The sequence below is a fragment of the Labrus mixtus genome, chromosome 9 (genome assembly GCF_963584025.1).
Source record: "Labrus mixtus chromosome 9, fLabMix1.1, whole genome shotgun sequence".
NCBI classification, from domain to species: domain Eukaryota; kingdom Metazoa; phylum Chordata; class Actinopteri; order Labriformes; family Labridae; genus Labrus; species Labrus mixtus.
In genome coordinates this window covers 27,458,504-27,473,503 of record NC_083620.1, presented here as the reverse complement: position 1 = coordinate 27,473,503, position 15,000 = coordinate 27,458,504, and the positions used below count along the sequence as shown (strand labels likewise).

Sequence of the window (15,000 nt, the reverse complement as noted above, 5' to 3'; positions counted from 1 at the left end):
GACCCTTTCACGACCTCCCTGGAGGACGAGGAGCCGATGGAGCTCAGCGGCAGCGAGGAAGACCTCCACCAGGGGGCGCCGAATAACTCCATGCACTTTGGCCGGGTCAGAACGAGCAGCACGTTGTCGCGTCTTTCTCGCCACAGCTCTAAAGGAGGCGGCTCGGCGTCCGTCACGTACCGGTTCGGCTCGGTGGGACAGGACACGCAATTCTGTCTTTGGGACTTGACGGATGACATTTTATACCCTCGCCTGCCGCTGACCCGCGCCTTCACTAACACTTTCGGGCCCTCGCTGTCCAACTCGGGCAGCGTGGCGGTCAACAGCACCTCGGTAGTGGGGGGAGGGACCGGAGGGGTGGAGGGGCACCATCACCCGCCCAACACTAACACGGGCACCGCCAACCCCCCGACCCTCCCCCTGCCGCTCCCTCGCTCGCTTTCTCGCTCCAACTCTCTGCCCCACCCCGCCGTGGCGAACGCCTCCAAAGGTCAGGGCGCGACAGAGGGCAGCACGGGAGGCGGCGGCGGCGGAGGAGGCGGGAGCAGCAATGTAGGAAACAGCACGCCGTTTAGCATCGGCCGCTTCGCCACGCTGTCTCTGCAGGAGCGCAAGTCGGACAAGTCGGGCTCCGGCAGCGGCGTGGAGAAGGAGCACAAGCGGTACCACAGCTTGGGCAACATCAGCAAGAGCAACGACAAGATCAACGTGGCGCCGCGGAGCAACCGGCTGGACGCCGCCAAGGTCCTGGGCACCACGCTGTGCCCGCGCATGCACGAGGTGCCGCTGCTGGAGCCGCTGGTGTGCAAGAAGATCGCACACGAGCGGCTCACCGTCCTCGTGTTCATGGACGACTGCATCATCACGGCGTGCCAAGAGGGGCTCATCTGCACCTGGGCGCGGCCGGGGAAGGCGGTACGTCTAAAACTTTCTCTTTTTAAACAGTTGACTGAGGAAATCAGAAATACTTTATTAATCCCAGGGGGGGAAACATCACATGACACATCACAGGATTTTACTCAGATTATCAGCAGAGAGGCGCCCCCCCTCACATGACCGCTCGTAAACAATGGAGCCGGGGGTTAGATTTGCAAAAACATAAAAACTAGTTTGGAGGTGAAAAAATGTCTGGAGTTTCATCCTGCTGCCGGTTGTTCTCCTGTCCTCCCTCGTCTCTCTCATGGTTATTGTAGTCAGGCGCAAAACTTCTGCCAGACTCTTTCCTGACAGAATGGTCAAAATTTTAAAGGGGACATATTATGATAAATCCACTTCCACAGTGTTTGTGAACATTTATTTGAGTAACCTGAGAGTCTACTGACCCACAACATGTGAAATAAACCCATCCAGTCCTTTGTTTGTGGTCTGCATAAGTCTTACAACACAGAGAAAAATGCTCTGTTTAAAATCTGCTCTCCTTGTGATGTCACAGTGGGATTCTGGTTAAAAAAAAAAAATCCCCTCCCCTCCCCTGGTATCTCCACCCATGGACTCCACCCCCAGACTAGAACAAAACTAGGGGGGGGGGGGGGGGGGGGGGTGGGGGGTTCTGAGAGAGCTGGTTTATACAGGGTCACAAACCTCCTCTGGTGCTTGATTCATGTTATATTTTGACCAAAGCACAGATGTTTCATTTAGACCACAGGGGGACTGTTTGAAAAGGTGGAGGAGGGGACTGTTTGAAAAGGTGGAGGAAGGGACTGTTTGAAAAGGTGGAGGAGGGGACTGTTTGAAAAGGTGGAGGAAGGGACTGTTTGAAAAGGTGGAGGAGGGAACTGTTTGAAAAGGTGGAGGAGGGGGCTGTTAGAAAAGGTGGAGGAGGGGGCTGTTAGAAAAGGTGGAGGAGGGGACTGTTTGAAAAGGTGGAGGAGGGGGCTGTTAGAAAAGGTGGAGGAGGGGACTGTTTGAAAAGGTGGAGGAGGGGGCTGTTAGAAAAGGTGGAGGAGGGGACTGTTTGAAAAGGTGGAGGAGGAGACTGTTTGAAAAGGTGGAGGAGGGGACTGTTTGAAAAGGTGGAGGAGGGGGAGAATATGTCCTCTTTAAATCCTAAATATCAAACATGTTTGATATAAGTAGGGGCTGCTCTGATGCAGATCGATCTTTATACTAATCGGTTGTGAGCAGCTCTGAGTCAGGAACACCGTCTTGATTGTTGGTAAAGGGGAACAGACCTCATGTGGGCCTGATTATCCTGTAGTCTGAGCCAGGCCTAATGTGTACAAATCACTCTCCTTTCACAGATAGCGTCATGGCAAAGTCATCAGCCACGTTAATGTGCTGCAAACAAATGTCATCATCAACCTTCATCACTTAATTTACAATGATGCAGAGAAAACATACACAAATGATAAACAACGAGAAATGAGATAAAGCTACTACAGAAAATAAAATCAATAAAAGAACAATAAGAACAATAAAATATAAACACTAAAATAATTTAAAAATAAAACAGTTACAGTCAGGTATTGGGCGGTTAAAAATAATTTTTCTAAAGAAAATTGACCCGTAAAAAATGTTTTCCCTCGCAGGTCAGAAATCATTTTGTTTTGACTGTTGTCACCTGCTGGATGTTTCAGACTACACCTCTTCAAAAAGCTCAACAGATGATCTGATTTCATCTCTCCCCCTCAGCAACACTTTCTTTTTCTTTTCTCCCTGCACTAAAAAAGTAGGGTTATAGATTTTCCTGGTGTGATCGCCCCTGGTGTCTAACTCTCCCTTTGTGTTTCCTCTCTCTCTCTCTGTTCAGAACCTGACAGCACAGAACGGGAACTCTCCGAGCGGCACGGTGGTATAGCTGGAGGAGAAGCTTTGCACTCTCCCCTCCCTCCCTCCCTCCCTCCCTCTGTCTCCTCCTCCCTCATCCTTCATCTTCTCACAGTCCAACAAAGTCTCCAGTGATCCTCAAACATGTCGAATTAGGGGCCAAAAACCTGGAGACCGTCCTCTACCTACCACTTCAGTATTATCCCATCAGTATAACCCTCTGTACCACGCCATGACCCCGAGCACAGCGGACTTTACTCTCATGGTGGCTCGATCAGTAGGAAACACTTCCTGAATTATTCACATGTGGAAAAAAAATAAAAACAGTACTGCAACATATTTATAACTTTTACAGAGTTAGCTGGACTTAAATATGCTTAAATCTAGTAAAGAGGCTATCTAACATACTTTTCTATGTATAAAAGCCTGACCAATAAGAGTTGAACTGGTCAAAGTGAGAGGATTTTAATGGGCACCTACCAACCTTTTAGAAACAACTTTGATGCAACATCAGATTTAAAGTCTTTCTATGTGATTTTTCACACTTAAATGTAGAAATCAAGTATCTCCTCTGAAAATAACTCTGTGAGTCATGACTGTCTACAATGGGTGTAACACCCGAGTCCCACTGTCTGTGATGTTTTCAGAGTTTTCAGAGTCCTATCTTCACTTTGTTTACATCGCCAGGACGGCCGGCTGACTCCTCCCCTCGTGAATAAAAGTTGTTTAATTGAGCGACTAGAGAAAAGAAGAATAACATACTGTACTCACTGCTTAACTGTGTTTCTAGATCACGCTCATTTCAGGTAAATTTACATGCAGTGTGAAGATACGAGCATAATAAAGATCACTAGCATTAGCATGCTAACACAACAATACAGCGCAAGTTGTTTTGGTTTCATGCTGGAGCTCAAGGGCGACATCTGCTGGATCAAAAAATCACATATAAAACCTTAAAGGATAAAAAAGTGTTTCCTTTATCTCTCCAGGAACAAACCTGAAATGCTAAATGTCTGATTCCTGATGTTCTCATGGTGTTTAGGACAGAGCAACACGTGGATATGGTTCAGGGAGGGTTTCCCACCTCGTGCCACTGTGGGAATAAAGTTCACTCCCAGTGCGTCGGCCCCCTCGCCTTCACTACACGCCTCCTCAGTATTTCTCTGCAGAAACGACTGCATCAGACAGGCAGAGATCGTTTTATCCTCTCCCATCTGCAAACCCTTCACCCCATCCCTCCTGTCTTAACCCCTCATGCAAAGACACTGCAAAAAGCCACGGCCGTTCTATTTAAGTTATTTATTTTATCACGAGACTGTGTAGTAATTTATAATGTAAATACTGAAAATACTCTATAAATACAAAATGGACAAATGTGTATGGAAACAAAGACTTGACAGCAAGGAAGAGAAGAAAAAAAATAGAGGAGAGAAGAAGAATATTAATATATGAAGATCCTTCTATTGTACATAGCAACCACAGTTAAAAAATGGAATGTCTGCCGTTTTAGGGAACTTGAAGATGTCAATGTGTTTTTATTTTGTGTGATAGAGGTTCTCCAGTTTGTCCCCTGCGAACGCGTGAGGTTTAAAGCATTTTGGGGTCCAGAGTAACTTTTCAGACGAGCTGAGTCGAGCACAGAGAGCAACATTCAAAAAGCGGCTGCTGGCTGTACATCTGAGCTGAAGTTAATACGTCTGAATGATCATATTTCTGCTGAATATCAAGTGCAGACAAAACAGCATCTTAATGAATAACCTGCTCACGAACAAACACACACACACTAGTGCACATTCCCAACACACACACACACCTACACACACACACACAATCATGTCATGGTGTAGCATCTTGTATTCTGTGTCTTGGACTCCATGTTGCACCTGAATTGCCTCTTGCAAGAATTTGCACATACAATAACTCCACAGTTAATTAGTTTAATCTGACCTCTGTGCAGAAACAGCTCCTACGACTCATCATTCACTGGGTATGTTTCGGTTCAGAGGATTGAAAATGTGTAGGTCCTTTCTTATTTTGCATCCTTTTTTTTAAGAATAGGAATTCTCCCTCTTGTACAGAAGCCATGAGAGAACAGATGCAGCTCTTTTGTTCCCCCTTTTTTTAATTTCCTTGCTTTATTCTTTTGGGAAACAAAAACACAACGTTTGCCAAAATTTCAGTATTCATTGAAATACTGCTTTGCAGGCTGTTTAAACCAAGAGGCAAGCTCCAATGTTGACAAGCGAAGCCGATGCACAAGTCAAAAAAAACTGTAGTTCCTCGAATGCCCACTTGAAGCAGGCTCCAAAAACAAAGGAATCCCCCTAAGACCTCATGCTCCCTCACTGCAGAATTTAACATGTTTGTATCCTGGCCTGAAAAACTCCTCCAGTCCTATAGCTCCTCTCTGCACTGGAAAAAAATGTACAAGGAGTCGACCCTTCTAAATCTCATCTGTCCAGACCATATCAAGGCTACGAGCTAACCAGGGCTAACAAGGGGCGTGTCCTAACTGACTGACAGGAGAACCTGCTGCTACTGCCCCACTCGAGCCAAATGTCGTTACTGACCCCAAAAAATCAGTTTAAATGTATTTCACTCCTCGTTTTAAGACTATTATTTTGTTTGCAACTTTTACTTCTTTTTTTTTACTGTTAAAAAAACTGGCTGTTTGTTGTTGTTAAACTAATTTTGGCATCTGAGCATATGTCACATGTCTTTGTGTAAACTCCTGTCCAAAATGTTTAAAACATGATGCATATGTGATGATCGGCCCAAAAAATGCTTCCAGGCATGTTAAATAACAATAATGTGTTGAACTCATATCTGATTCTTTATGGCGCTAACCCTGTTTCTGATTATCAACACACCATCGCTCTCCTCTTCTAGAAAACATCGACTGAAGAGACAAAGTTCTGCATGATGTTTTCCTTCCTTACACGTGCCTCTTCGTCTTGGCTAAAACAAACCACTGACTGTCTGTACATGTATGTTCAGAGCCAGTGGAAGGCTTATGGTGCAGCGGTCCAGCAGTATTTATAATCGCCCTTTATGTCAGGAACTTTTTTGTGCCACCTGTCTGACAGCTATAAATAGCAAGAGAGAAAAACATCCAGGATTGCAGGAGCCAAGGTTACACCCTTGTTTCTCTGCACTGTGTGTGTGTGTGTGTGTGTGTGTGTGTGTGTGTGTGTGTGTGTGTGTGTGTGTGTGTGTGTGTGTGTGTGTGTGTGTGTGTGTGTGTGTGTGTGTGTGTGTGTGTGTGTGTGTGTGTGTGTGTGTGTGTGTGTGTGTGTGTGTGTGTGTGTGTGTGTGTGTGTGTGTGTGTGTGTGTGTGTGTGTGTGTGTGTGTGGGTTATTGTTGCAGGCAGCCCATATATACTCAGCCCCGTTGTCATAGCAACAGCATGACTCGCTGAGCAAATCTTGAATGAGCTCATGAAGCTGTGGGGGTCAACCTCAGCATTAGGGCTAAATTAATGCTTCACTACCATCAAACGTCTGAGAGGGGAAAACCACATCTAAATAATTCATCAACGATTTGATCAAATGCTCCTAAAACACCTTCACTGAACACAGACACATTTAAAAGTTTACATTTCTGCAGGCTGATTGTGCAGCTTTCTTTCTTAAACAAATGTAACCTCCTATCGGACTGCTCGTTTTGTTCTTTGTTTGGTCCCTCTATCGTGTGAAGCGACCTTGGGTCCCTTAAAAGGCGCTCTTTAAATCCAGTCAATTATAATTTTATTATTTTTCCTGTGAAGTTAAAAAACAGATTTTTGTTTGTTCTTCACTCTGTGACATTAACTCACACACCTGATCTCAGTCTGGAGCAAACTTTTCACCTTCCATGAGGAGACACAGACGAGCGTGAAGAACACACTTCTCTTTGCAACTAAACACCTGTAGTTAAAATCCACGTCTCCCCTCTTCTATTTGCTGCATCTATGAGCAGAAAGAACAAAAGAAAACTAAAAGAAAAATAAAGAAATGAGCCGAAACAGTGTTTAAGAATAACCTCAGAATCCACACTTTCCTCTTTGAGTCTCATTCTGCACAAAAAAACTTCTCAAACCTTTCAGCACCACGGGAACAAAAGTCACTCCAGACACAGTATGTTGTTCAGTTTGTTTTCATTTTTATTGTTTTATTTCAAATCTATTTTTCACTTTTTTTTTAGAGTGCATGTGTGTACGTCTCTCTACACTATCACCACACAGTTAACACACCCACATATGCACTTAAACACACACACAGACACACACACACACACACACCATATCATCACTAACGCTTTCACAAACCTTATGCCTGATCCGGTGGAGGTAAAAGGCAGAATGACATCACTGTTTGTATATGGAGATCTGTTATTAAAACGTTAAACCTGAAACAACTGAGTGTGTATTCATGTCAGTGTGTGTGTGTGTGTGTGTGTGTGTGTGTGTGTGTGTGTGTGTGTGTGTGTGTGTGTGTGTGTGTGTGTGTGTGTGTGTGTGTGTGTGTGTGTGTGTGTGTGTGTGTGTGTGTGTGTGTGTGTGTGTGTGTGAATAAATTCAGACACCACTTGCATGTCTATCTCTCTCTGGTGACCGGCAGAGGGCGCCACAGACACACTCACTTCCTCTCTGCGCCGGTGGCGGAAGAAAACGACGATTTCCGCCGAGAAACGACGGAAGTTGTCGAAGTGCCGAGGGGCGAGGCGGGCCGGACGGATGACGTCATGCCGGAGACCCGCAACCGGAAATGAACACAAGAATAAAAGCTGTGAGATTTATTTCATCTCCTACTTATACTGACACAATATTTATATATCTCTTCATTAACTTTTAAAAGCTTTAAACACTCAAACAGATGCAAGTTAACATCATTTTTTTGTGTTTAATTGAAACTTTAATCGTCTTTTTAAGGACCCCAAAGAGGGACTCAAAACAAACTGACATCCAAACACTGATTGATACGACGGAGGATTAGGGTCATGTTAAAAAAATAATAATAATAATTTACGAGAATAAAGTCGTAAATTTACGACTTTTTTTTTTTTTTTTTTTTTTTTTAACGTCGCCCTAATCCTCCGTCGTAGGATTGACACTTAAAAGAGAGGTTTATGGTTTAAAGTATGTGTGATAAAACAAAGCTCTTTCTGTGAATGTGTAGACAACACATTTAAATGTATTGATATAATCTGATACCTTCATCCTGGAGACAACGCTGTCCTGCTCTCACAGGGACTTTTACTTTGAAATTGAGCGGAAGTGGAATGTTTCTCACAGATTTTGACTTGACAGAGCTGAGGGGTTTGGTTGCTCCAGTTTTGTCACACCAGCAACAAAAATAAAAAGGGGGAGCAGCAGCTCGGATTGTAGGTCAAACATGGACGAGAGAGAGGACATCGTCCCGGTCAAACGGTGAGAGACGGTTTGAATTATTCACCTGGTTTAATCCCAGTTTAATTATCAGTCAACTTTAAGACCCGAGTCCAGCTGAACCGTACACAATGAAACTGCGACTGTGCTCAGAATGCAAACCGTGCAATGTGGATGTGTGTGTGTTTGGTGTTCTGCTTCCTGTTTAGTGTGAAATCTCTGCAGAAGAAAAGATTTTTAGAGGGAATTTTTTATATTTGCATATGTTTGAATATGAGGCTGTGGTTTGTTTGTGACTCTCTGTCGTGAGTTCACGTTAAAGTAAACATTATCTCTGGTTTATTTTGAATCAGAAGTGATATTCCTGCAGCATCGATCAGCTGTGATGAAGTGTTCTTGTTGTTTCTCCTCTGCAGCCTTTGTTCATGCCTCAGACTGTTACCGTGAGGAGCTTCAGTTTGCTGCACTCATGTTTCATCTTCTGGTTTGTTTTTGTCCTGAAGCCACAGACATGTGAACATCTGAGCTGAATAAGAACAGTAGATCATCATAGTTTACTGTCATATAGTCAAGTTAACAGATGGCAGATTCTGAACACATGTTGAGACTTCATGAAGCTGCCTCACATCCACTGCTTTCCTCCAGTCTGAGCGTGGACACTGAAGTGGGCAGAGTTTGTGTTAGATCCTCCATCTCAAAAAACAGGAACTTCCACTGATGGTCAAACAAGGGTTCACAGCTGACCTTGTTGTTTCCTTCTCTGCTCATGTGGATGAGAAGAAGCTTACAAATGTTCATATCTGGGTTTCAGGTTTTGGCTTTGAGCCATTTTTAAACCATGTCCGAGTTTAATGCAAACACTGGAGCTGTAAATAGCAGAGGTGGGGGAGGGGCCTCACTCAGAGACAAATGTTTGCACACACACAGAACCTGAGAGGACCTGAAACCTTCTGTTGGTGTGTGTGTGTGGTTTCTACCCCTCAGATGTGTTAATTTAGCACTTTATATCTTCAGGTTTGGACAGTTTGTCAGACAAAAGCAGGAATTCAAACACGTCTACTTTGAGTTTTTAGGAAACTGTTGGTCGGCCCGGGTGATCAACTCAACTCAACTTTATTTATTTAGCACTTTAAACACAACATAGTTGATCCAAAGTGCTGAACATTGCAGAAACAAAGCATTAGAAAGTAACAGACAAGAACAAGTGACAGTTAATTCCAGTGTGACACTAACAGAGCTCTGGGGTTTTGTGCTTGACGGGTTACTGAACATTAAAGGCAACTGAGTAAAAATCTGTCTTAAGGCGAGTTTTAAAAACACCAATAGTGTGAGAGAGACGGATGTCTGGGGGCAAAGAGTTCCACAGTTTTGGAATTCCTGCAATAGAAAAGCCTGATCCCCATTGCACCTTGTCCTGGAGCTATAGGTGACAGAAGGTTTTGTGCTGATGACCTAAGATCTCTCACCAGCTGATATGGGGACAGGAGTAGGCGGGGGAAAGTCCATTTAATGTCTTCAACACAGTCAGAAGGATTTTAAAATCAATCCTCAGCTTGACTAAAGATAAAAGATAAAGATGAACTTTATTGATCCCCCATGGGGGAAATTTGTTTGTTACAACAGCTCAAGCAAAACAGGAAAATAATTATTAAAAATGACAAGAAGTTAAAAATCAAACATATTTACATCAGTTAAATAAAGGGATAAAAAATACAAATATAGAATAATACAAGGTATGTACACTTCAAGCAGCCAGTGTAAGGAGGCAAGAACTGGGGTGATATGATCTCTTCTTTTTGACCGTGTTAGGACTCTGGCTGCTGAATTTTGTGTGAGCTGAAGGCGGGATAGAGATGATACCAAAATAAAGTGAATTACAGTAATCGATGCGAGTGGATATGAATGCGTGAATAACTTTCTCCAGGTCGGAATAACATAGGATCGGTCTTATTTTGGAGATGGATCGGAGCTGCATGAAGCTGAATTTTACAACCTGATTTATTTGTTTGTCAAATTTTAGTGCTGAATCAAATATTATGCCAAGATTTTTTTTACCAGAGATTTAACGGACTGGGACAATGGGCCCGAGATGGGGTGAAATTGAGTCTGCCAAGTGCCGTGGACCAACCAAGATAACTTCAGTTTTTTGCGTTGTTGAGCTGGAGGAAGTTTGTGGCCATCCAAGATTTTACGTCTTGAAGACAATTTGTGAGGTTTGTGAGTTTGTTGTAGTTGTTTGGCTCGAGGGGGAGGTAAATCTGTATATCATCAGCGTAACAGTGGTAAGATATGTTGTATTTTTCAAAAATGTGGCCTAGCGGTGAGTAAGTAAATGGAGAAGTGGAGTGGACCAAGTATGGAACCTTGGGGAACACCACAGGGTGTTCAAACGACGACGATAATTATCACAATATCACTTTTCTCAGTGTTTTCCTGCACAGTGCACCGTGCTTATACGATGGTGAAATGTTCCTCTGTTCAAGTAAAGTTTGTCGTGTTCAGACAATTAAAAAGATTAACCATCTGGTTTCTTCAACTTTCACTCCGGAGCAAAAATCAGACTTTAAATTTGTAAGAATAATGATTGAAAATGTATTGTGATAATTATCGATATCGACTGATGTGACATAACAGTCATGTAGTCATATCGCCCAGCCCTATATGTGATGGCTATTATATAAACTAATCTGTTAATGCGGAAAGGATTCATCTGATTACTCTTTAATAAGAATAATAACTGGTGTGTTTGCATCTTCATTTTCAACTTTTAAACTTCAGATCAAAGTTCCATTAAACGTTTTTAAAACATCTTCTTCATGGTCGGTTTTTTGATGGTTCAAGGTTTGAAATCTTGTTAGAACTAAAACTTTAGTAATACCTCAGTACGGACAATCACAAGCAGGCGTGCAGGAAAGTTTTCTTCTCTTGGAAAGCAGGCTGTGAAAATACAGATGTTAGTTTGTTTTGGAACATTAGAGTTGTAAATAAACAAAAAATGGCCGTTGTACTCAGTCTGGAATATTTTTGGCTCAGTGTTTGTCCCAAAGTGGAGAATCAGTGTGTGTGTGTGTGTGTGTTTGAAAGCTGCACGCTCTGACACACTTTAACTCTCTTTTGTTTTTGTGAACACTTTGTTCCAACCCAAACAAAGACGGCTTAATCTGTTATTCAGAGGTTCATCAGATACTCTGCACGTAGTAAGACGAGTCATCAGCTCGGTGTGTGTAATCCTTCCTCTTCAGCTCTCTCTCTCTCTCTCTCTCTCTCTCTCTCTCTCTCTCTCTCTCTCGCTCTGAAAGGGGACATTCGAGGACACTGTGCTCCCACATGCTGCACACACACACACACACACACACACGTACGCTCAGTGTGTGTCATTGAAGCTGAGGGTGTGTCTTTGCCGGAATAATTTTAGTGTGTGTGTGTAACTGCAGTTACTGTATAAACAAACACACAAACATACACTCACACACACACACACACACACACACACACACACACACACACACTCAGATTGAGCAACCGGAGCCGTTTCACAGAGTACAGTCAGCCTTGTGAGGACACACTGTTCCCAGCTCTAACATAAACACACTCCTCTAATATTTATATTCACACATGATGTGACAGATGTTGTGCTGACATGTCTGCCTGGGGGAAATCATTCTGTATTTCTGTTCCTAAACACACAATGTCCTGAGAGGTTATTAACTCCCTAGATTGACCTGTTCTGTCGTGCTGCAGGTCTGTCTGAGCTCAGATAGAGAGCTCCAGGTCTCATATCATGTTAAACACATTCAGATCCGTCAGGTTTGTTGAGCTGCGATACCAAATCGTTTGAAAAACGTCAGATCTTAAGTCCATACTTGAACCCAAAGTTGCTGCAGGCAAAAGAGAGAGAGAGCAGAGCTAGTCCATTAAAAATCCCAAATCTGCAAATACTGACATTTGCCAAATCCTTTTAGCATGTCAGAAGAATGTAAAAGATGTGTTTATGTCTCTGATAAAGGGACAGAGAGCAGAGGAGGTAACAGTTTGCAGAAGTGTGATAACAGTTTTTGGTAATTAAAAATGAGAAATGACCCCACATTAGGTGTGTAGGACTTCTATTTTTGTTGCCATGGTAACCAAACAGGTGTCATTATCATAAGCAGTTTAAAGTGTTGGTATCGAGACCCTAAAGGAATATGAATCAGATATGATACCCTTGAAAGTAAAAAGAAATTTCACTCTTATCTTTTATTACATTTTCAAGCAATTTTATTTTTTCAAACCATCAGCAGATTATTTGATCATAAAATGAATCTGTAGTTGTTGTTGATTTTTCAGAAGAGAAAAAGGAAGAAGTGACTCGTAGACAATAAAAACCCGTCTCAGTCCTGCCCTCATTGTTTGATTGACAGCTCTGAGAAATGATGAGTCAACGTAAACCTGAGAGAACAAAATAAACACAACAGAGGGACGCTGCGTCCAGGACATCACGTCATGCTGAATCATTTAAAGGAAATGCAACTTTATTCATGTAGCACATTTCAAAGAGCTTCACACAGGGAAGACAAGGAGTGAATATTCAAATACAAAGAGGAGCAGATCAAATCTTACCAACGGAGAATCAAATCATTTTCAAACATCAAACAATTTAAAGTCATTAGACTACATCTCTTGTGAAGCTTGAAGGTGATGGATGGATGGATTTAAGAATGTTCACATCTCGTCTCTGATGACAGTTTGTTCAGTTACAGGCAGAGACTACATGCTGCTTCACCAGGTTTAGTCTGGAGGAGTCCAGGACTCTGGACTGAAGGGGACCAGGGTCAGAGGGGATCTGATACCCTATAGAGGTTATGACCTGGCTCCATGTACAGAGGCAGAAGTCAGGCGCAGCGGTCGTGGGTTGAAATCCGACCTCGGCCCTTTGCTGCATGTCATCCCCCACTCTCTCCTCCTAACACTTCCTGTCTCTCTTCAGCTGTCTTATATATCAATAAAGGTCAAAAGACCGTGCGATATCTGTGCGTGCGTGCGTGCGTGCGTGCGTGCCGGCTGCTTTACCGTCACAGCTCAGATGTTATTTTTAACTTGTACTCTGCTCGTGTCTTTGTGTCCTTGAGGTGCAGCGAGGACGAGCTCGATTATGGATTTAGAGTCACGTTTCATTACTGAAATACTCTGGACGACCTCAGGAAGCTCCTCCTCTTCTTCTTCTTCTTCTTCACCGTGCAGTGAATGCTTTGTGTGTTTTTCCAGAGGAGTATTTTGATCCTGTTGTGTTTGATTTCACGTCATTGTTCATCCGCCAACTGAACAGAAATGTGACCTGTGTGTGTGTCTGGTCAGCACGTGATGTTTGGTACAGGCCAAAACAGAACAGAGAGAGAGAGAGGGGATGAGGAGCGAGCGAGGGAGGGAGGGAGGGACGGGTGAGGAGGGTCTGGACCGAATAAATAACATTCTGTTCCTCTCGGTTTTGGGACATTTTTGCATTTTTGAGTTTTGTTCTAATTTGGAGAAGAAACATGCAGCAGTGTTTGCAGAGCTGAACTCAGCCCGGGTCGTGAACAGTCAGGACATTTATCATCCAGGATGTGAGACTTTTGTCTTTTCAAAAAGAAGTAGAACTGACAGTAAAACATGAAAAACAGAGGAAGATGTTTGAATCCTGATGAGCAGGATGAATTAACCGAGGCGTGATTTAAAGAGCTCGGCTTTTGTTCCTGTTGTGGAGGAATATCAGAGATTATAAAAACCCTCAGAAAGAGATTGAAGACTTTAAACGAGACACTTTAAAGCAGCACTAGTTTGTTGTGAAGCTCACAATCACAATGACAATCTGTGATTAGTGTGTTGAAAAGTTGAGTGTGAGCTGTGGTTGTGGTTGAAATACGGGGTCGACCATGTTGTTTTTTCAGGGTCGATAGCGATTATTAGTAGTTCAGAACAGATATTCATTTACAGGAAAAATAAAAAATCTTTCTGTCAAAATGTACAATTTAAAATATTAAAAACTCCAACACAAGATTTAGTTTAAATGTTAAACCTGAGACTCTCCTCCTGGCTGCTCTCAGCTCTGTCCACGTCAGAGGCAAACAGGCTTTAGTGTTGATTGTGTGACGTCCAATCAGATAGTGCTATGAGCAGGACATTAGGTGAGACAGAGTGAGAGAAAACAAACACACCTGCAGCAGAGCCAAAGTAGTTGAACTTTGATTCATTAATTTTTAACTTTAATGGCTACAGGTCAGATAAAACACTGATACAGATAATCGGCCGAATGCTCAAAATCGGGCCAGGCCGATAACCGGTCGACCCCTAATTCAAACAGCTGATCTTTAACACTCTCACCCACATTCCCAAACAGGTCACTGTGTCTCTGTTCAAACGTCCAGCACACAAGAGATGAGCTTCAAAAGTCAGCGGCCTTCAGAGGTGGACATTCAGGACATTTCAAACTGATTATACAGTTTGATGTCTTACAGGAATAAAGTGAGACTGAAGTATCAGCTGAATGTTAAATTTGAAGATTGCATCACAAAGGAGTTTTTTTACAGTCCTGTGATCTGGTTTCTCTCATTTGTTCCTTTAAACTGAATTTTTGAGTAAATAAATAAAGTAGTTTAGAGTCAAAGTGAAACTTGTTTTCAACAGAGTAAAGGAACGAGCGTGCTGTGATGTCACAGAGTGTAGAGCTCAGAGAGAAATGTGAAGAACACCGAGGGAGCATGAAATGATCCTTATTTTATATCTCTCTGCTTTTCCCCTCCGACCATCCCACTTTCTTTCTTCTACACATTCCTTCTTCTCTCCCTCCTCTCCCTCCTCTTCCTCTCCCCCTCTTCCTCCTCCTCCTCCTCCTCTTCCTCTCCTCCTCCTC

The 15,000-nt window shown here is 43.1% G+C and overlaps 2 protein-coding genes across 3 annotated transcripts in view; both read left to right on the top strand.

Moving 5' to 3' along the window:
• The window catches only part of zmp:0000000529 (WD repeat-containing protein 20), a 17,696-nt gene extending 10,374 nt beyond the window's left edge, over positions 1-7,322 (top strand). Inside the window, exons 3-4 of the mRNA XM_061047234.1 lie at positions 1-915; positions 2,750-7,322. The exon at positions 1-915 is cut by the window's left edge and continues 504 nt beyond it. Coding sequence (XP_060903217.1) covers positions 1-915; positions 2,750-2,797 — 963 coding nt within the window. The 3' untranslated portion in view covers positions 2,798-7,322. The remainder of the gene's footprint in view (positions 916-2,749) is intronic.
• Positions 7,323-8,086: 764 nt separating this feature from the next.
• Positions 8,087-15,000, top strand: part of hif1al (hypoxia inducible factor 1 subunit alpha, like) — a 17,391-nt gene continuing 10,477 nt past the window's right edge. Inside the window, exon 1 of one of the 2 annotated variants that reach the window (XM_061047232.1) lies at positions 8,087-8,174. In XM_061047232.1, coding sequence (XP_060903215.1) covers positions 8,140-8,174 — 35 coding nt within the window. In that variant the 5' untranslated portion in view covers positions 8,087-8,139. Of the gene's footprint in view, positions 8,175-14,806; positions 14,829-15,000 lie in introns of those variants that run through there. The other variant, XM_061047233.1, reaches the window with a different exon arrangement.